The sequence below is a fragment of the Octodon degus genome, unplaced genomic scaffold (assembly GCF_000260255.1).
Source record: "Octodon degus isolate 3935 unplaced genomic scaffold, OctDeg1.0 scaffold00061, whole genome shotgun sequence".
NCBI classification, from domain to species: Eukaryota; Metazoa; Chordata; class Mammalia; order Rodentia; family Octodontidae; genus Octodon; species Octodon degus.
In genome coordinates, this window is record NW_004524637.1 from 11,969,902 (window position 1) to 11,991,717 (window position 21,816).

General features: G+C 43.5%; 1 protein-coding gene across 1 annotated transcript in view; it reads left to right on the forward strand.

The window, feature by feature from the left end:
* Lmbrd1 (LMBR1 domain containing 1) overlaps positions 1–21,816 on the forward strand; it is a 108,167-nt gene that overhangs the window by 34,899 nt on the left and 51,452 nt on the right. The window contains exons 4-7 of the mRNA XM_023718734.1: positions 3,064–3,161; positions 5,777–5,844; positions 13,464–13,552; positions 17,301–17,374. Of these exons, the coding sequence (XP_023574502.1) occupies positions 3,064–3,161; positions 5,777–5,844; positions 13,464–13,552; positions 17,301–17,374 (329 nt within the window). The remainder of the gene's footprint in view (positions 1–3,063; positions 3,162–5,776; positions 5,845–13,463; positions 13,553–17,300; positions 17,375–21,816) is intronic.

Below are 21,816 nucleotides of genomic sequence, written 5' to 3' on the forward strand. Positions count from 1 at the left end.
AGTGTGGTCATCCTAGAGCTTGTGCGCTTGTCGATGGATGAGCGGGTCGCCTCTGGAGTGTGGTCATCCTAGAGCTTGTGCGCTTGTCGATGGACATGCAGGTCGCCTTTGGTGTGTGCTCATCCTAGAGCTTGTGCGCTTGTCAGTCGACGTGCGGGTCGCCTCTCATGTGTAGTCATCCTAGAGCCTGTGCGCTTGTCCATCAACGTGTGGGTCGCCTTTGGTGTGTGCTCATCCTAGAGCTTGTGCGCTTGTCAATGGACATGCAGGTCGCCTCTAGTGTGTGCTCATCCTGAGAAGCTGGTGTGCAGTTCCTGTTGGGGAAGAGTCAGCGCCATCTGCTGGTGTGCCCTCTTGGCCCTTGGCTGTCCTCAGGAGGAATCCATGCCCGTTCAACTGTAAACCCCCATCCCTTCCTCCCCTCCGCTTTGGACAACCACTGTGATGGCTATGCAGCCTTCCAGGCGGCTTTTTCACAGGTGGCTGGACCTGGAGCATGTGACTGTGTCACGGTGCAGCACCAGGACAAAGGGTGCTGGGACTGAGACTGCACGTGTGGTCTGCCCTCAGCGACAGCCCTAGATGCAGGATGAGGGTCAGAGAGAGACTTGCTGCTGCTTGCTTGCAGTTTGTTGCTCTCTTGCTTTGGCAGCTTCTGGCTGCCATGAAGTCTGTCCTCTGCAGGCCCCTCTGCCATGCCGTTCCCTGGAGTCACCCGGTTATAGGCTCCAGCCATTGCAAACTGTGCCAAATAAACTTTCCTCCTTTCACTTTGGGGTCTGGTGTTTTGTCTTATCAGTGAGAAAAATAACTAAGACACCTTGTTCTTTCTGTCTCATACAGGTATAGTCAGACAGTATTTTTCTTATTGCATTTGGCTTGTTTCCCTTTGCAGATGGCCTCCGAGTTGACCCTGCAGCGCGTCAGGATCTCCTCACTTTTTAGGCTGGCTTCTGTCTAATTTTGTGTGTCACACTACATTGTGCTTCTCCATTTATCTAGCGGTAGACATTTGGGCCACTTCTACGTCTATGATGGTGACTAGTGCAGCTATGAATGCGAGACCTTTCTTCACTCTTTTGGATACGTACTCAGACATGCAATTGCTGGCTCACGGGATGATTGTTTTTTACTACCTTGAGGAGCTTCCAAGGTTTTCCACAGAGGCTGTGCTATTTTAAATTCCCACTGAGTGAGCCCCAGGGGTATTTTAGTTTCTTTGTTTCTGTTTTTTTTAAAAATAATTTTATTGAGAAACAATGGCAATGAGACAGTTTCAAAACTGATTAGTAGGACAGTTTCAATAATTAATACATTGCACATTGTTGTCTTCTTAGTGGTTATTCATAGTACAAGATGCAGACATGATATCCTTGCAAACACCTTTTGAAAAAACCATCATTACAAATCCTTTTGTTGCTGTTCTATTTCCTTTTTTGTTGTGGTACTGAGGATTAACCTGGGCCTGGACACTCGCCACATTCTTAGCTTTTATCTTACACAGCTCTCACCACTTTGCTCAGGTACCCAGGCTGGCCCTGAACTTGCAGTCCTCCTGCCTCGACCCCTGAAATGCTTGGGTTATAGACATGTGCCGTGATACCCAGCAACAGATGTTTTTTTTTCTTTTTCTTTCTGTAGTTAGGGCAGGGTGTACAGGGTGTACAGGGTCTCACTGCGTAGATCAGACTCTAGTGATCTCCCAGTTTACAGCCGCCCATGAGCTGGGATTATGGGCGCACATCACCACACCCAGTCTCAATTGCCATCTCAGCATGCCTTGGGGGAGGGGCTGGCACTGCAGGCCCAGGGATTGAACCCCAGCCCCTGAACCTGCTTGCAGGTGCTTTAATCTGTCTAGCTATTTGGCTGGCCCTCAAAAGATAAGATTTATTATTATTATTATCATTATTATTATTATTTTGGTGGTACTGGGACTTGAACTCAGAACCTTGTACTTGCCAGGCAGGCACTTAACACCGCTGAGCTATAGCCCTAGCCTTTTTTTTCTTTTAAAGTGAAATACAATGATTATCATTTTATAATTGGTCAGTATGTTTACACTTGTACTATTATGTTTCGTGAACTTGTATATGCAAATAAACGTTAAGCTTAGATTTTAAAAATAGGTTTCTTCAAAAAAAGTCAGGTTTCTTAGGCCTAAAAGTTGTTCATCTATTGCTGTTAAATATACTATGTCTCTTTCTATTCCAACTTTTAATTTAAGCTCCTGTTGAATTAGTTATTTTGACCTCTGTAGATGTGTCTCAAATCCCACATTATTTTATAGTAGGAAAATAGTTATTTTTATCAGCAATTTTATGAAGTCCTAATTTTGCTTTTTTTTTTTTTATTTTAAGGAAGGGTCTACAGGATGTTCAGGTCTCACTCCTAGGTTGGACTCATAGTGATCCGCTCGTTTATAGCCTCCCAAGAGCTGGGATTACAGGCCTGCACCACCACACTCAGCCTCAGTTGCCATCTCAGCATGTCCCAGGGGCAGGGCCGGCTTGGCAGGCCCAGAGATCAAGCCTCTGGCCCTTGCGCCTGCTTGCCAGCGCTTTAATTCGCTGAGCTATTTGGTTGGCCCTGTCATTTTGCTTTGTTTACTGTTAGTTTCATAATACTGCATATTTTGAACTTAGCATGGAGAATTATTTGTTTCCAAAGGATAGTATCTCTTAGAACTGTTCTTTAACTTGCCAGAGTCACTGGCAAATGTTGGCTCATCTGTCCTCAGTTTTAATGTAAGAAGCGTAGTTTAAATGAGGTGATTTTTAGAAAGCTGGAATGTGCTGGAGTCAGTACCCAAGGTGGCTGCCACAGTTGTTGGCACAATGGCTGTTGTCACGTTTGCTACAAATTCCCCGGAGTTAATGCGTTATTCTAGCAGTGTCATTGATTTCTTGGGATGGGAGAGAGCAGAGTCTGTCTGAATGTGACGCAGATAAGAACATAGGAAATTGGATGGGAGTGAATTTGCCCCGTGAGTAGATAAACACACATACGCGTGTCTGTTCGATACATGTGTGTTCAGCAGAACTGTGTGGTTTGTTTCCACAGCTCTGTATTCTGTTATATTGTTCTGTGTGTTCCTGTGGATCCCCTTTGTCTACTTCTACTACGAAGAAAAGGAGGAGGATGACACCAGCAAATGCACGGTGAGTTACTCTGAGTCCCATTTTGGTGAAGAATCTTTCTTTCCTTTTCAAAGAATATGATCCTATTTGAGTTTTTTTAGTTCAGTGCTGTTTAATAGAAGTACAGTGTTATTCACACATAAAATTTGAAATTTTCTAGTGGCCACACTAAAATAAGTGAAAGAAACTGTTGAAATTAATTTTAATCAAAACCTGTATTTAATATGTATAAGTACCGTCATTTAAGTTTTAGTGAAAGCGTACGAAGTCACCACATTTTTTCACACAAGGTCTTGAAGCTGAGATGGTCTCTTACAATGAGCAGTGTTTCGGGTGCTGGGCAGCCGCGTGTGGCTCGTGACCGCTGGTTTAAGCAAAGGGTTTCTAGAGCAGGGATCTGCGCTCTTTCTGCAGAGGGCTGGGCGGTGAGTGGGCCGAGGAGCCCCTGTTCACCTTTCTTCCTAGTGTTCAGGTGTCCCAGGCAGCACTTAGTGAGCATTTGTGCTGCAGTGAAACAGGAGCTGTGCCAGGTAGGGGCACACGGTGGGTGTCCCTCGCGCCCCCCTTGCTCGTGCATAGAGAGGAGCGCTTGCTCCGCTGTCGGGACAACACTGGTACTAAGCCTGCTACCTGTGGTGGCGCACAGGAGCGCTCAGAACTGCTCCGTGTATCTTTTAAGTGCTGGTATAAAGTCTTTTACTAACTATAAATGGATGTAATTGTGGGGTATGTAAAATATATTCATATTGTATCATCAAGGTGATCCTATCTAGGTTGCATCGATGGTTCAGAATCAGGAAATTTATTAATATACAATAATTAACAGGACAAAGAATCAATTAGTGAAGGATCTTTGTCAAAGTAGAACTTTTTTCCATGCTGTTATGTGAAGCTGTAGGGGACTCAGGTCAACAATTTCTGACATTGCCAGTGAAGCGGAAGACCCAATACTATTATGGACTACTGGACTCTTGTAGAATTTTTTGCTGAGTTTACACACCTATAATATTCAAATGATGGAACTAAACAAAAAAGGATACAGATGAATTCAAAATGGTGTACTCAAAATGGTTAGGATAGATATATAGTTACATTCTCTTAATGAATGGAGGGATTTGTTCTAACAATGTTTGTAAATAGGATATCATGTTCGCATCTTGTACAGCAAATAACCACTAGGAAGAATGTATGGGGGCCAGGGAGATGGCTCAGTGGAATAAGCGCTTCCCTGGCAAATGCAAGGGCCTGAGTTCAATCCCTGGTTCTGCCAAAAAAAAAAAGAATACATGCAATGTGTTAATTATTTAAACTGTCCTACCAATTTGGTTTGAAACTGTCTCATTGCTATTTGTTTCTCAATAAAATTATGGGAAAAAAAAAGAACTATTTTAACGTGGAAAAAGTGTATAATCGGAATAAATACCTTCTTAAGAGTTACAGAAATTTATGCCTTTTATTATGTAAATTAAAAAATCATTCGGAAAATAGCATTGTGCTAAGACATACTTAAAACATTAAGAACATTTGCATCTTATAAAGAGAATGATTATTTTCAGATATTGTATAACTTTGTATTTAGAGAATGTGTAAGATAAAGAGGCTGAGTGTACATTATTTATTAAAGTTTCAGGGAGGAGACGCATGTTATTACCCCCCCTGCTGCAACTTGCTTTGGGATCTTTGGTACTCCTCTAGTTTTTTTCCCTCACCTGGAGACTTTTATCTCTTTTGTGGATAAGACCTTTTCATATGAAACATGAATTTAAATTTTACAGAGTGACTTTCCTAGAGGCTTGTTAGTCTGAGAGGACCAGTGTTATTTCTGACTGATGTAACTTTCTTTGAGAATACTAACTTCTGTCCATGCTGAAGTGGGTAGCTTCATGTGTGTGTGTTTGTGTGTTTTACCTCTAGCTTACAGTATGGCCACCACACAAAAAGTATAGCCTTTAGAGTCCCAAGTTTCTGGTTTTAAATGTCTGTTCAGTTATTTTTGACCGCTGTGGTTTAGGACAAATGAGTTGACCTCGCTGGGCCTTGACTTCTTTATCTCTAGACCAAGGATGAGAGCATGTATCTTAGGATTGTTGTAAGGATTAAGTAGATGAAAATGTGTAAATTTATTGAAAAGGTGCCTGGCATGATACATGCTAGAATATATTTAAAATATAAAGCAAATATGTAGGTATATACACACATTTATAAGAGATATGTATATATGTTTATATATTTATGTGTATGTTATATACATACAAATGGATAGTAAAGGTTTATTATTATAACCCATCTGCTGAATTGGAATTATAGGTTCTGATTGCTACTTTTGTGGAAGAATATTAAATATGTGGATAATTTATTGAAGATCATTACGTAAATAATTCTATTTCCAGAATATTACTTGTCATAAGGAGTTAACCATTGAAAAACTTTTTAATAGCTTGTGTATTTTGTGAAGATACTTTGAATATGGCATGCTGATTATTTCTCTTTAAATTTTAAGTTTTTTTTTCACCCAACAACTGAAGCTTTACACTCCTCATTAGAAGTGTGCATGCGATATAAAAATACTGTTATACTTTTGTAAAAATTTGCATGTCAGGGCTTCTACTGATGCACTTGTGTCCCTTGGTGTCTAGCAAATTAAGACAGCACTCAAGTACACCGTGGGATTTGCTGTGATTTGTGCGCTCCTTCTGTTGGTTGGGTAAGTCTTGTTTTTTGTCACTCTGACAATAGAAATAGAATTATTTAAATAATAACTAAAGGTTCATTCAGGAAAGAAAACGTGGGGATAGAAAAGCATGTTGCCTTCTATTTCATCAGACAGCTGCATTGTGGTGTAAATTGTTCCATTTCAGCAGTTTTAAAGGTTAAATGAGCACAGAGTGCCCCTCCCCCAAGGAGTGCACCCTCAGCTTCAGTTGCATACCAGTGTGTATGTGTGCTGGGCGGTCCTTAGCAGCCTGCTTGTTCCAGTAATGTGGGCTTCTTTTCAGGACAGTGAATATGTGTCTGTCAGTTTGTCCGTGTTGTAGCCCCTTCTTGGGTTATGGCATTTTATGAACTATGTAGTTGTGACTGTGGGGACATTATGGTAATTGCAATTTTCTCACTGTTATAAACAGCACTTCAAAAAACCCCTGTGTCTGTGTATCTTCTTAGAGTTCATGCACCACTCAGATCTTTGTCAGTGGTTCTTTCCTTAAATCTGTATTTTTATACTAGTAACAGTAGAACTTGAATATTATACATCTGGAATTCGTCCTTGTTGATAGAAGGTACTATATTTGCTTGTTAAAAGTAGGTCTAGATTCTTATATTAGAAAACATATTAAATGTTATTTAATTTCTGTTTATAATTTAGTATTGAAAATTTTAATACATAACTTACTAAATAAGACATTTCATGTGTGAATTACAGTTTGTGATAAGAATGAAATTGGGCAGTAACTTTTTATAGTTTCAGGAAGTAGAATGTAAGTGGCATGGAAAGGAATACCTGTTGGGAAGATTTTTTAAAACTGTTTTTTCTATTTATTTTAGGTACTAAATAAATTTTTAAAATAATTTTTGGCTTTTAAAGTAAAATCATGTGAATTTGCTTTGATAATTTGGAGGTTCTTTGTAAACCTAAATTATCCAGAATAGAGATCAACAAACTTCTTTCTCTTAAAGAGCAAGATAAGTATTGTAGGTTTGTAGTGTATTTGGTCTGTGCGATTCAGCTGTCTTTATAGCTCTTAAAGTAGTCATAAAAGACAATAATTAAGCAAAACATGTTACAAGAGAAGCTTATATAAGCATAATAATTTGCCAATCTCCAATTTAGGACATGACTGAGAACTATCAGAAACACTATAGGTCTTTGCAGTAAAAACATACTATATTAAACACTGTCAGTGAACTTGGGAGATAGCACAGTGGTATAAGTGCCTGCATGGCCAGCGCAAGGACCCGAGTTCGATCCCTGGTACTGCATGTAATGCTGGCCCTAAAAGCGGGTACCAGGCTGGAGGATGGCCCGTGAGCAGCGGGTATTTCTGCTCTTGTTGCTCAGAGGCTGGAAGGCCCTCTTCCGCCCCGTGCCCTTCTCTCTCCTTTGTCCCTCTGAAAGTGCAAGGCCCGGTTCGTGAGAGTCCTCTAGCGCGAGGCCCACACGTGTCCTTTGATAGGAATGCTTGCTGTGTTGGCGGTTTTGTTTTGGATGTTATTGTTCAGAATTGATGGTTTATTTGGTTGTAAATATTTTGAGTTCTGCTTTTGGATATCTCTATTACTTTATGTGAAAATACTTGAGGTCTTTTTCTTACATTCTAAAGTATAATAAAGTAGTTTAATCATATCTGATTCCCTCCAGTGTTACTCTTCGTTGTTTAAAGTGCTGAGTAGCGCTGCTTAGGAATTTGAACATCAAAGTGTAATCCCCAGTAATGGCTAATTTTCTTCCACCAGTGGAGGACATCTTTAATCACCTATTAAAAACTGACATATTGACACTGAACTTTTTGACTATGGCTGTTACTTCCAGATATTCGCAATACTTTTTAATAGTACTTCAAATGATATTCTATACAATATAGAATTTTCTTCCTTTTGGCATACTCATAGATTAGATATTACAGCTAAAAAGTACAAGGTAGTCTGGGTGAGGGAGTTAATCTGATCTATGCATTTGATTATAGTCATATTTCTTTTTTTTCTGTATTTTAGGGAAGGATCTACAGGGTGTTCAGGGTCTCACTACTAGATTGGTCTCATAGTGATCCGCCTGTTAACAGCCTCCCAAGAGGCATGTGCCACCATGCTCAGTCTCAGTTGCCATCTCAGCACGCCCCAGGGGCAGGGCTAGCATTGAATTGAATCCCGGGCCCCTGCACCTGCTTGCTGGCACTTTAATTTGCTGAGCTGTTTGGCTGGCCAATAGTCATATTTCTAGAAACACTGAGAATTAAGTCTCCAAGACTAAGAATAGTGTAGTAAACTGAAATTAGTTTTAATTACTTTTTTTCCCTAACCCTAACCCTGTTGAAATTAATTTTAAATAAGAAATTTAGATAACCTGTTAACACATTCTTCCAGTTCATCATTTTGTTATCAGCAGTACCAAGTATAACAGGAAATAACCCTCGTCAGTATACTTCCGTTGCCTGGGTGATAGTTCCTGTTCCAGTTCCTATTGCTTCTGTCTTAGAAACAGCTTAGATGTATAGCTGGTTGCATGTTATGTATTATAAGAACCAATCTCCATTCTACCCCTGTACTTCTGCCTGCTTATCCCATATAACCCCTAGACCACCAGAAATCAGGGCCTGATATTTTGGCAGTCAGTGTCCATGATGCAAATCAGTCTGCCCCCAAATCCTGGGTGTCCTTTCAGGGTTTCTGCTTGTCATTGCATCGTGTGTGTTGGTGAGGAAGACCAACTGTGCTGCCCTCTTTAGTCACTGGTCCTGGCCCTTGCAGATGGAGCAAGGACCTCTCCAGGTCCCCGTGAGCAGGTGCACACTTGAGATTTCCCCAGCACCCTTAAGGGTCTAGAAGTGGTTCCTGCCTCCCCACTCTAGTGTCTCACATCAGACCCCAAAGGGAGTAGAACATTGTCTGTCCATCTGTCTGTCTGCCTGCCTCATTCCAGTAAGACTCCTCGGGGCACCCCGGTAGTCTGTCAGTCCTGCCCAGTTCTAGCAGAAGGGAGTGTCGTTTCAATGTGTTAGTCAGGACCACCCTCAAGGGAAAGGGGTTGGAATGTTGAATTGCTGAGTGCTACTGAATGAACATGTGATTGAATTGACTGGATGGTGTAAGCAAAGGGCTGCTCTGTCTGTGCACCAAGACAGGAGGGTGCTGGTCACAGAGGCTAACTGGGCCCTCACCTGGGGTTCTGTGGTGATCAGCATATGGCACAGCAGAGGCCTCTCACCCTCCTCAGCTGAGCCACGCCCAAGTCTCCATAGGGGTGTGGCCAGGTGGACATCTGAATGGCCTCTCTCTGTGGCCTCTCCCTCCGTTTATCTGTTGCACCATCATCCGGGGTACACAACACAAATGTAGGAGTCATAGATGGAATTAATTAGTCAAAACCCACATCCCTGACTATAGGAAAAGGGCTTTTATAGAGTTAAGAATGAAAACAAGCCACTCCCTGTGTCTCAGAGGAAAAAGAAAACAGAGGCTCGTTCTTCCTGAGCATTCCACCCTGGTCACCCTGGTCAGTGCCACGGCTGCTGCCAGCACCTTTAGCTTCGCATCCCACTACTGATGGCTACGAGTTGAGCTCTTCCTAATGACATCGAAAAGGGAGACAGAAACCACTGTTACCCAGAAACATGATAAAAGCATCCGCTATGATAGAGGCCCAGGCCCTCTGGGCTGAGTTGTAAGGGCTATGGGCAGAAACAGATGCCCCTCCATCTGCAAGGCACCAAGACACCTGACCGCGCAGGCCGCCTCAGCCTGAACCTCTCCTGCCTTTGGGCCTGGATGGACAGAATGGGCTGAGCGCTATCAGATTGGGCCCCTGAGAACCCACGGTCATGGCAGAAGTCAGGACTAACCTATGACTTCTGGGAACAGAACTCTGTCCCTTCAAAATTCCCTCTGTCTACAGATTACCATCACCATGGCAACTGGGACGCTTGCCTCTCTCCCCTTCTTCCCAGCACAGACTTGCAGCCTGGGAGGATGTCTCACCAAACATGAATTCTTGTGTACGCCAGTCCCCATACAACTTCTGGGGAGAGGCCTCCTCTTCAAATTAGTGACTTTCTGCTCTGCACCAAGCCAGTCGGCCTCACCCCGATTTAACCATGCGCATTCGAGTTTGACCCTGAAAGGAAGATGATGCCTGCATCAACCTGAGACTGATAACCACAGCCCTGAAATTCTGAAAACTCTTCCCAGAGGTAGGAACTGAAGACGTGCCTCAGGCCTGGCATCAACTATGCCGCCTCCCTGTGACCGCTCGTGCTGTCGGATGTCACGGGAAGCACAGAGCAGCACCCAGCCACTCATCAGCCCAAGTGACTGCTGGTACTCACCATGTGCAGGGTCTGTGCCATCACACCGCAGCCATCCTCTTGCCCTCTGCAGTTCCCTACCCGCAGTCCCTATTTGGGCTGTTTTAATTTCAAAGATGCCTTCCTGTTTGCCTGTTGCTCGCATAAGGCCCTACAGCTGGAGAAGTCCTGAGACAAAAGTCCGAGGACTCAGTTGCCACATGGGGTTAAGAACTGTCCCACTACTTTGGAGGAGGCTCTGACAGCAGACTTGGCTAAGCCACCACCACCTTTTCTGCAGTACAACCTATTTCTGTCTCTCCCAGCTCCATCAGGGTCCCCCGAGCAGACAGTATCCGCTGTCAAACCGCTGAAGCACACCTTTCCTGCCTGGAAAGCCAGGTCAGGATCTGCAGCTGCTGATGCTGCGGCGATCGCCCTCCGTCTGCACTGCCTCAGTCTTCCGCCGCCCCCAGCCTGCTGGTGTGCCTGCCTGGACCTAAAGAGTGCTACCTTCTGCCTCGATTGGCTCCTGTCCGCCAGCGCCTCTTAGGCTTAAATAAAAAGACCCTAGTTCTGGACTCAGAAGTCAGCTAACCTGGATCAACCTCCCAGAGGTTCAAAACTTGCTTTGGTAGTTTCCCAGCTGATTGATGACACCCAGGCTGCCTGCTGGAAAGGCGCAAATGCTCTGCTGAATATCTGGCAGAAACTGGTTACAAGACAGAAACTCTGAAAAATTTCTTGGAGCTGCTGACATCTGTAGAATCTGGATCCTTGAGTTCACAAAAACTGTTGCTTACTCAGGCTGTCCACCCTGGAAGCGCCCTGGGGCCACCCGGGCAGATGCTGGGCTCACGCAACTGAGCACTGCCTTCCCCCTTGCATTTGTGCTCTGTAGCTGCTGTCCTTCTGACCAGGAGCACTGACAAGCTCCCCTTGGGCCGAGACCTAACTGTCCAGGTACTACAGGCTGTGCTGGACCTAAGAATGTACCTGCACAGGCTGGCCAAGACAACGTTTGCAGGGTCTCGCTGGGAGCAGTCATCCCTACATATGGCTACTGTTGGTTATTGGCAGTGGTAGTGGGCCTGCATTTGTCTCAGAGAAAATTCATAAACTGGCAGAACTATTGCAGGTTAAGTGAAAGTTACGTACAGCATACAAGCTATAAAATTCTGAAAGAATTTCTTACAGGAACAACTTGTAACCACCTGCTAAAAGACCAGCCCTACTTGTAGACACCCTGCACAAACCATATTAACAACTCTTTAAAGTTTCAGAAGTCCAGCTTTAGATCCACCATTCCAGATTTAAAGAGCCCATCCAAATGGTTGCTGGAGAATTTACCTGGACAGTTCCTCCAGGGCTCACTCTGAAGAGACGATGCATTCCATCGCTGCTGTGTCACTGTGGCCGCCGGCCAGTCTACCCACAGCTGAAGCTGGAGGGCACTGCTCTCAGACTGGCACCATCCCTACCCTTGATTCCTGTGGTACTTATCTCAGTCCTTGCTTCTCTGCCCCCCTGCTAGTGTGACTTTTGCCTTAAACTCTCTGGACGGTGGCCCCAAGAAAATGAAACAGTCGGACACTTGACCGTGACTTGAGGAGTGGGCACCATGGACACTCCCCTAGCTCAGATGAACTCCCTCACCCCTTGTCGGAGTGCCACTAACAGAACAGACGGGCCTAGATGATGTCTCTTTCCAAAAGCAACATGGGGAAAAACTCTGTGACAAGAAAACCTTGGGGGACCTTGGGATCTGTTAAGGCATCTGTTCTGATAAGGCTTTCAGGTAAAACGTGTAATTTTTCTAAAATTTTGGTCTTAAATTTAAAAACTATTACTGTTTATACAAAGTCAAGCAGAAACATCAAAACACCACCCAAATTTGGAGGCAAATTTATTTATACTGACAGGCACTGGCTGTCAGGGCCCATCCTGGGATCGCTGACAACCTAACATTGCTGCTCTAGTTGGGTCTTGTTGAAGGTCACACATAATGTGCCCAGCAGGTATTGTCAGGGAACTTTAGAAGGGGAGATGTGGCGAAGTACGCCCCCACCCTGCCTTCAGTGGGCTGCCTCTGCCCAGGTGAGAGCTCCAGTTCCCGTTCCTGTTCCTTCTGCTTCTTAGAAACGACTGGTCACTGTGGTGCACAGCTGGTCGCTGTGGTCACCAGGCTGCACACTGTAAGAACCAGCCCCACGTGACAAGCTGCTCTGCCTCTGTACTTCCTGCTTGCTTGTCCCGTGTGAGCCCCGGACCAGCAGCGATCAGGGCCTCATTTTGGGAGTGATCCTAGCCAGTGCCTGTCAGTATAAATAAATTTGCCTCCAAATTTGGGTGGTGTTTTGATGTTTCTGCTTGACTTTGTACAAACAGTAATAGTTTTTAAATTTAAAACCAAAATTTTAGAAAAATTACACGTTTTACCTGAAAGCCTTATCAGAACAGATGCCTTAATACATTCTTGACCCTCTGAATGTTTCTTTTCACAAAAGTGGTTGAGTCTTAACTGCTTTGCTTGTAATTAAAGTTGGGTTAGCAAGTCTTAAATGTTTCCTTCTAGTTTGCTACTCCACATGTACCATATAAGAAGTACTCAGTCCTCTACCTTAATCTCTTAATTATCTTTGGTTTATTGATCTGGATTAAATAGTAAGGTAGCCACTTACTTATCCTCTTTTGTGTTTTCCCTGACCTGATCTGTTACAGAGAATCTTAAGAAGCTAGCTCTCTTATTTCAACAGTCTCCTTTCAGTTGTCAATTAGATATTATTTTCATTGTTTCTGTTGGGTAAATCTTGAAAGATACAGAAAAATAGTAATAAAAGTAAGAACTACCCATAAATTCACAGTGTGAAATATACATTTGTTGTAATGTATGTACCCTATCTTTTTTTAATACATACAAATATTGAATTAGTTGTATACATTTATTTTGTTCTTCCTATGTGACACACAAGTTCCTAACCTTTTCTTGTGTCATGGACTACTTTGAATGTCTTAAACCTAAGTATTTTCTATGTTTTTTATTTTGTTTTTACCAGCTTGCAAAGGTTTAATTGACAAAATGTAAAAAATGAGCTCTATTGAGTTAGAAGGGAAGCCAGTTTTACTAAATGCAATAGTAAAACTAAATTTATGATGAAGCGAATGCATAAACATCTTATACCTCTCTGCATAATGCAGAGCATTAATGCATTTAAAGGAAACTTGATTTTTGTTTGAAAAATTTAACTAAAAATTAGTTTCAGATTGTTTTCTTTCATTCACAGTTGTTTTGCAAAACTATTAAGCAGGATTATTTTTTCCATTTTAGTGCTTTTATTCCATTGAATGTTCCCAGTAATAAAAATTCTACAGAGTTTGAAAAAATAAAGTTCCTGTTTGAAGAACTTGGAAGCAGTCGTAAGTATTGAATACTAAACAAGTTAGCGCTGTGGTTATTCAGCCTCTAGTTTTTATGTGGCACATGTCCTGAATTTTCCATAATGTTGCTGTGTTAAAAAGAATTTAATTTTCAGTGTTTTAGCATTGAAGATTTTTTCCTTAATTTCTTTCTTTGCATTCATTATAGACATTCGTTGTTTGATGACTGAGTTCCTACTGTGAGTACGTTGTTAAGTAAATTGGCTGCTCAGTGAGGAATTGTGTATAGGATGTACAGTACAGTAGTCAGGACAAGGAAATGGGCAAAGGAACCTCCAGCTTGGGGACTTTGCTTATATTTGCACAACTCTTAACATGTAGTACTGTCATGTATAACAACATAAAACTGTAGCACTGTAAGTACAGTCAGCAGAAACTACAGTATTGTGTCAACCAGCTGCACTGTGCAGAGCAAGACATTGAGGTTCTATAAACAAGATGCACAGAACTACAGAGAGAGAGAGAGAAAAAACAGGTCTTAAGTCAAAAGAGTGGCAGGTCATAGGTCTGTGAAAGTTGTTAACAGGTAGGTCCTAAGTGAGGAAGGTTTGTGTTTGTGGACAGGAATACTCTTGCTCTTTTGTGACTTTTGTACCCTGCTACATCACTGAATTTATCATTCTTAGATTATGAATTCCAGGGGTCCTTTGGTGGATTTGTTTGGATCTTTTATCAAGGATTATGTCATCTGCACATAACTATAATTTGATTCTTTCCTAAGTGTTCATTTCCTTTTCATTTCTTTGACTTGCTTCATCGCCCTGGCTAGTGTTTTGGGTACTGTGCTGAAGAGGAGGGGCACTGGTAGGCATCTTACCTGCTTCTGGTTGTTGAAGGAGAAATACTCCTTTTTGGTTAAAAAAAGTGTTTGGTTAAGAAAGATGCTTAATCTCTGAACAGAAGCTTTACTGTTGGAAAGTAGTATGAGAGAAAAACTTGTGGCTGGATGTCATGATATGTGACATAATGTCAGCCCTCAGGCATACTCAGACCATGAGGTCAAGGCCAGCCTGGGCCAGCGTGTTCAAAACCAGCATGAACTACATACCAAGGCCCTGTCTGAAAAAATATAATATGTATACATACATGTTTGTATGCTATGACTAAAGAGTTTCATGAATATTTTGACACCAGCCAAAATAGATTTTCGAAAGAATCCTAGAGTATTTATGTTAAAAAGCATTATACTGAAAAATTTCATTGCTTTTGTAAGGTTTTTTTCTAATAGGTACTGTATATTCTTTGGTCAGTTTTCTACTTGCTGAGATAATTTTCTTGCTTTGTAGTAAGGATAAGAATAGCAGGACTAGTGTCTCCTGTTGATGAATTGTCAGGGTTTGTGTCACTTGATCCTGTTGCTGAGAAATAGATACCTTTCTTTCCTGCAGGTAACTCCTGCAAGTTTTCAAGTAACTATTCTTTTACCCCGAAATGTTATTTCAGACATTATACTAGCCCACCAAAATTACTTGATTTGAATCAGTGATTAGACAGGTAATTATAATCTGATGTTTGTACGTTCATTCTCTTTACTCTCTGCGTGTGTCTGTCCATCTGTGCCTCCAACCATAGTCTCAAATCCCAAGCAGCATATTCTAGAATACATTTCACTGGTCCCTCCAGCTCTGCTTTTGATGTCCAGAAGCGATTCTCGGAAGGCTCTTTTTGGCACTGGGGATTGAGCTCAGGCCCTTGTGCTTCCAGGCAGGCACTCAGGTTGCTGAGCTGTCTCCCCAGCCCTCCAGAAGCTGTTCTTAATGTTTAGTCTTGTCTTTTCTATCTTCTGCATATTTTAGATATTTAATATATTTAACTTTTAAAAGCTGAAGTTTTTACATGAAGCAGAAGGCGTGCATCTCGTGTGTGCGTGCGTACGATCGGCATGCTTCCCGTAAAGGAATGCAGCGTGTCCTCACGTGCGCCACCACAGACATTCCTCAGTATGCCTGCTGGGTCAGTGTTTTACCTGAGAGCTAGCACAGGTATAATTTCTGCCAGTAGATGCATAATTATATTTTCAAACATGCCTGGCCACTTGCACTGAATTTTTTAAAGTCCATGTAAGTAGTTGGTTCTTTTTTACTGCAACAGATGATGCACTTTAAAGACTATATCACACCTTTCTTGCAATAGAATTTATTTAGGTGTATGCCCATGTCATGGACTTTTATTTTTGGTACAGGGTCTCGCTATACAGCTCAGGCTCCTAGCGATCCTCCCAGCCTGCCCAGCGCTCGGATCACAGGTGGGCATCATCATGCCCGGTCTCCATGGCCGGCTCAGTGTGCCCAGGTGCGTTGGTATGGAGATTGAACCCCAGGCGCTGTGCTTGGCTAAGCAGTCCTGGACGTGGCTGAGTGATCTCGCTGGCCAGGCCCTAGCTTATTAAGAGTTTATATTTAATGTCTTTTATGTCATCCTTTCAAAAAATAGAAAAAATCTTTAATGATCATTTTGAATCTTTGGTTCTGATGATTTTTACTGGTAATACTTTTTGATTGACTAAAATGTTAATAATTCTTCATTTTATCAATTCTAAGACATAATTATTTATATTATGTATCTGATTCTGATCTGTATTTTATAATTGATACTAAAACTGCTGTTAGTGAGATGTCTTTGAGGTATGGACAGAATCTTGTGTTAAGATAAAAATAACAGCATCAAAATGTCATCGATTTGATAAACTATACTTTTAAAAACTTTAAAATTCCATACCTGTAATCCCAGCACTTAGGAGGCTGAGGCAAGAGGATCTCTTGCCGGTTTGAGACCAGCCTGGCCTAGATAGTAAGTTCAGAGGCAGCCTGAGCTACCTAGTGAGACTGTCTTAAACAAGCAAACAAAAAAAGCTTAAAAATTTGTTTTGCAGAACTTGTAAATGTTATTATGCTCTTTTTATCTGTTGTATAAATCTGAGACATGAGCTTTAAGGATATATGTAATTTTATTAATATTCATGAAAATATTTATGAATCCAATCAGAACGTGTATTTGGTCTCACAGGAACTACATCTACGCTACTTCAATACCTGCCCAGGAGGATCTGGATTAAACTTAGTAACATTTCACTCTAATTTAACACTGGTCAGAGGGGCGTGGCATTTTCTTATGTAATCTGATTTACATATTTGCCACCTCAGCTCCTTCTTCATGGCTTGCTTTTAAATGTTATAAATCCTACTTCTTTTTAGTGTTATTCTTGAAACTGTTTTCTGTTTGTGTTCGTTTTATTTTTATATTTAATAGGCAAACTAATCCTTTCGAGTTAAAAAAGTGAGGTAAGCGCTAAGATGTTAGTTTCCTGCTATATTTTAAAGGTTCCTGTGAAAATCTCCAGAAGACCTGAGTTGAGCGAAGAGGGGGGAGTGAGCTCCGTGGCTGTCTGCGTGTCGTTAGACTCTCCCAGGGATGTCCAGGAAGTGCATTCAATCCCCTTTTGGGCATCTGATGTTTGACTTGTCTCTTTTTTGGCCCTTTAATTAAACAGTAATTTTTAGAGGTAAAGGAAAGAAAATCTTAGCTAGTATGAAGGGTCTTTCATAAATGATTTTGTGAAAGAGTCCTTTAAAATCTCCACTTAGAGTTATCACTACAAGACATGGTTTTGTATTTATTCCTCATGAGTGTGTAAGGAGCCTAACTGCCTGTGTTTTGTATGTCTTGCTGGGCGGGAACGTTCAGCTGGCACGTGTGTCCCCTTGTGACAGTGTTTCACTCCTTGCAGATGGGCTGGCCGCTCTGTCCTTCTCCATCAGCTCGCTCACCCTGATCGGGATGTTGGCAGCAATAACGTACACGGTGAGTGTTGTGGTGCCGACTGAGTTCAAGTGAATGAACCACGTGATGAGGCAGCCTCGTGGCCTTAACCTAATCTGGTTAACCTAATTCTGTTTTCTTCTTTAACACATCCTAGTTCTTTGTCAGTTTTCCTTCAAGTGTACTTACTTTAGAGGATGGTAAAATTTTAACTACTGAGTCACAATTATTTTATCTGTGTCCTAGTTACTTTCTGGCTGATGGGACAAATGACAAACTACCCGACATCGTTTCAGGGGCACAGATTTATGTAGCTCACAGTTTGGAGAAGTTTCAGCCCATAATCAGCTGGCTCCAAGCTAGGGCGGCGCATGGCCAGAGGAGACAGCAGAACCACCAGCTGAATTTATTAACAAGGCCTGTTTGTGTCAGTTTTGTACTCTGTCCAGGCTGCTGGGATTAGGGCGGTGCCAAACCAGCCCGGGAACTGCTCACATGCCTTTAACCAGCATTGAGCGATCCCGACTCAGCCACCTCTGACCACCCCGTGAGGCCTTAGGGGACCTCCAGACGCAAGCCACCACGATCTGCCTTTGTGACAATTAATACCTAAAACATTTCGTGATTTGTGAACCTTGAAGGTGGAACGTATACCGGACAGTAGTAGATTTCAATGTCAAAACAACTAGAACTCTGAACAGTCAACCAGTATCTGTTACTGATTCAGTAGATTTATCTAACTGGGGATACTGGAAAGGAGCCCCTGACCAAAATTGTTGATGCTGGAAAGAAAGCACTTGACAGCAAGCAGGGGAGCTGCGCAGGCGGCCGCTTCTGCAGAAGGGAGCTGGTGCGCTCTGGCCCTGGATGGCTGCCAAGGGGCAGGACCGGCTTCTTAGCCCTCAGGCAGGGGAAGCAGCCACCCTTAGGCTTACACTCTATTGCGATTGTCTGGTTTAAGTGACAGAGTGACATGAGGGGTGGATCCAAAAGGCTGCTGAGGGGTGGAGGTGCTCCGCTTGGGTCCTCTGCTGATAGACCGGCCGCGGGTCCTCTGGAGATGCGGGCCTTTTAGAATCAGTATCTTATTGTGTAGCTCGGTGCTTTTCTAGGATATATGGTCTAATAATCTCTCACACTTTAGTTTTTGCGTTGTTTGCAGTTTTTCTGAAGTGACGAGGTGTGAATTATATATTACTAATATACTTGTGTTCTATGAGACTTTTGCTGAAATTACATGGGAAAGAAGCACTGATAAATACTTCATTATTCCCCAGAGTTCCACAAAAAACATTAAATTATGTGGAACCTTTTCTGATAAATGAATTTTATGTTTAGAGAATCAAGATTTTTGCAAATAAGAAAAATACAAGGAAAACATTCTGGTAATTGTATCAGTCTATCCTCCTTTGGGGTCATTGGTGTAATAACAGTCTCATTTTCTTCCTGACCACTCATGGGCACAGTGCATGCTAAACGAAGCCTCCCCGCCTACATGTTAGTATGCTGCACGTGCTAGTGAGTGCTGTTGCCATGGTCATTGCTATGCTTGCTTTTGTGCATTAGCACAAGGAATTTGGGTCTAATACTAACGCTGATTTCTTTCCATCCAGAATAGATGTACAATATGTCAGGATTTGCCTTTTAGGAAGCAAATTAAGAGTTAGACGTGGAGCTCCCGTCACTGTTGTGTGGCCAATTTGCTGAGCCAGTGTTGCATTTGTTGTTCACCCTTCTTAGGTCAGTGTCTTTCTAATTAAATAGGAATAAGAATCTAGGGGTTTTTGAAGATCAAGAGATACTGCTTGTAAAAGTGATTTGATGACTACAGGGATATGAAATAGCAGCAGATGAAAGCTTGGGAGAAAGGAAGAGAAAAAGGGCAGATGATGCTGTTGTGGAGAGTGAGGAAGGTCTGGGATTTTACCTGCCTTGTAGTTTGCCACATTTTTATGGATTGTGGCAGAGGCTGCATGGCTTCCCTAGCAGTGGCCCTGGCTTGTTTCTTTAGTCCCGGTTTCCACAAGGACCTGGTCCCTGGAGTACAACCAGAAGGACCAGTGCTTCAGGGCTGCTTGCAGAAGAGGAACACTGAGCTTAGAGCAGTTGTGTTTACAGGTGGACAGCAGGTTGCCTGCCTTGAGTTCTCGAGAAAGACTTCAGCGTCTACCAAGGCTGTTACCTTACAGATAGTACAGAAAAGAAGGGTCATTTGGACCTGGCTTACAAAACACAAGTAAGTGAAAGACGCATGGAAAATTGTCTCCCAGTGGCCAAGTGGTAAAGAGTGTGAAGAAGAGCAAGGCAGCACAGGTCCCACACAGCAGTGGACATCTGTGCTGTGGTGCGGTCAGCAGTGGCTGCCCTCACAGTTAGACAGACATAAAGCCCACACAGTAGTGGACATCAGTGCCGCGGTGGGGTCAGCAGTGGTGGTCCTCACAGTTAGACGTGAAAGCCCACACAGTAGTGGACATCGATGCCGCGGTGGGGTCAGCAGTGGTGGCCCTCATAGTTAGACGTGAAAGCCCACACAGTAGTGGACATCAGTGCCGCAGTGGGGTTAGCAGTGGTGGCCCTCACAGACGTGAAAGCCCACACAGTAGTGGACATCAGTGCCGCAGTGGGGTCAGCAGTGGCGGCCCTCGCAGTTAGATGTGAAAACCCACACAGTAGTGGACATCGGTGCCGCAGTGGGGTCAGCAGTGGTGGTCCTTGCAGTTAGACATGAAAGCCCACATAGTAGTGGACATTGGTGCCATGGTAGGGTCAGCAGTGGTGGCCCTCACAGTTAGGCAGACGTGAAAGCCCACATAGTAGTGGACATCGATGCCGCGGTAGGGTCAGCGGTGGTGGCCCTCGCAGTTAGGCAGACGTGAAAGCAGAGGGGCAAGCCAGGACAGCAGAGCGCAGAGCCCTGAGATGGGCTTCGCGTGCCATATGCAGATGGGCACGTGGAGGCCAAGCCCTGGTGGCTAGTTAATGGGCAAAGAAGAGAGCGCTTATGTGAGAGGCGGGCGTTCACGGGCAGAGCCGCAGAGCCCCTGACTAGGGTTTTGGAGTCTGTTATGGCTGTGGTTAGAGACCCCTGCAAGGTTGTGGGTGGAAAAATAACAAGGTGTCCATCTTGAAGGTGTTACTCTGGCAGCTCTGAATTATAAACTGTGGAGCTGGAGAAGGGGAACAGAAAAAAATCAAAGAAGTTGTCAGAACTAGTAAGAAGGAACAGTATTATTGTGGAATGAATATTTTAAACTCACGTAATGCTCTGTACTGTTCACGTTGAAGCTTTGAAAATTGTCATTTCATCAGTCGAGCCAAGTATAACTCTCACACTGAAGTAGTTATGGTACCCTCACTTTTCTAGAGTGCAGCGGGCTGGGCTTAAAGATAGTGATCAGGCAGCCAGAGTAGCTCACCTAAGACGGCTGGGATCAGGCAGCCCGAGGAGCTCACCTAAGACTGGGCTGGGATCAGGCAGCCAGAGGAGCTTACCTAAGACTGGGCTGGGATCAGGCAGCCCGAGGAGCTCACCTAAGACTGGGCTGGGATCAGGCAGCCCGAGGAGCTCACCTAAGACTGGGCTGGGATCAGGCAGCCCGAGGAGCTCACCTAAGACTGATGCTGGGAGCCGGAGAGGCGGGAAGCGTCACTGAGGGGTGAAGGGCCTGTGGGGCTGAGGCCGAGGAAGGAGCCTCAGGAACAGGACAGGCAGAGTACCCGAGCTGCTCGTTCTCTTCCAAGATATATGAACAGTAAAATTAGGTACTTGGTAGAGAAACTTAAATACGGGTCTGAAGTTCTAGATCCCGCCATCTACTCTATCGTCTGTATTTTCTCATTTCTCGCCAGGAAGTAATACTTGAGTAATGCAGCTGTGAGGATTTGATCGAACATCCAAACAGTACAGCAAGCTTTAGGGTCAAGGCACCATTTACTGACATACTCAGAGTTTCCCATGGCTCAAGCTAGTTTCCACTTCTTCTCTCTCAGTGAAGTAAACCAGACGCTGAAAGTGATCGCTTGGAATTTCAGTTGTTCGAAGTTAAGCCAGTCACAGACATTCATAGTTAAATAATGGTCAGTTGGAGTTTAGAGGCCATGGTTAGACAGGTTGCTTAAATAGCATTGTAAGTACACTCAGAGCCCAGTGCAAGTGTTTTGCTGCTAAACCAGGGTTTAAAGTTTTTCAGTCTTTATTTTTTTTACTACCTGTTTGTAGTACATAGCGATGACACTCCCTGGGGGCTGGTGCGTTCTCATCACACCTCAGTTCTTCGTTACCCTGCTCTCCTATCTCCCCGGCTCCCTCCCATTCCCCTGTCCTGACCCTTTCCTCTCCTGTGCCCCTTTCCCCTGTCCAACCTCCCCATGTCCTGTCCCATCCCCAGCCCTCTTGCCCCTGTCCCTCTTACCCCTTTTCCCCTTTCCTCCTCCCCCGTCCCTCTTGTTCCCCATCTCCCCTGTCCCCAGCCCTCTTGCCC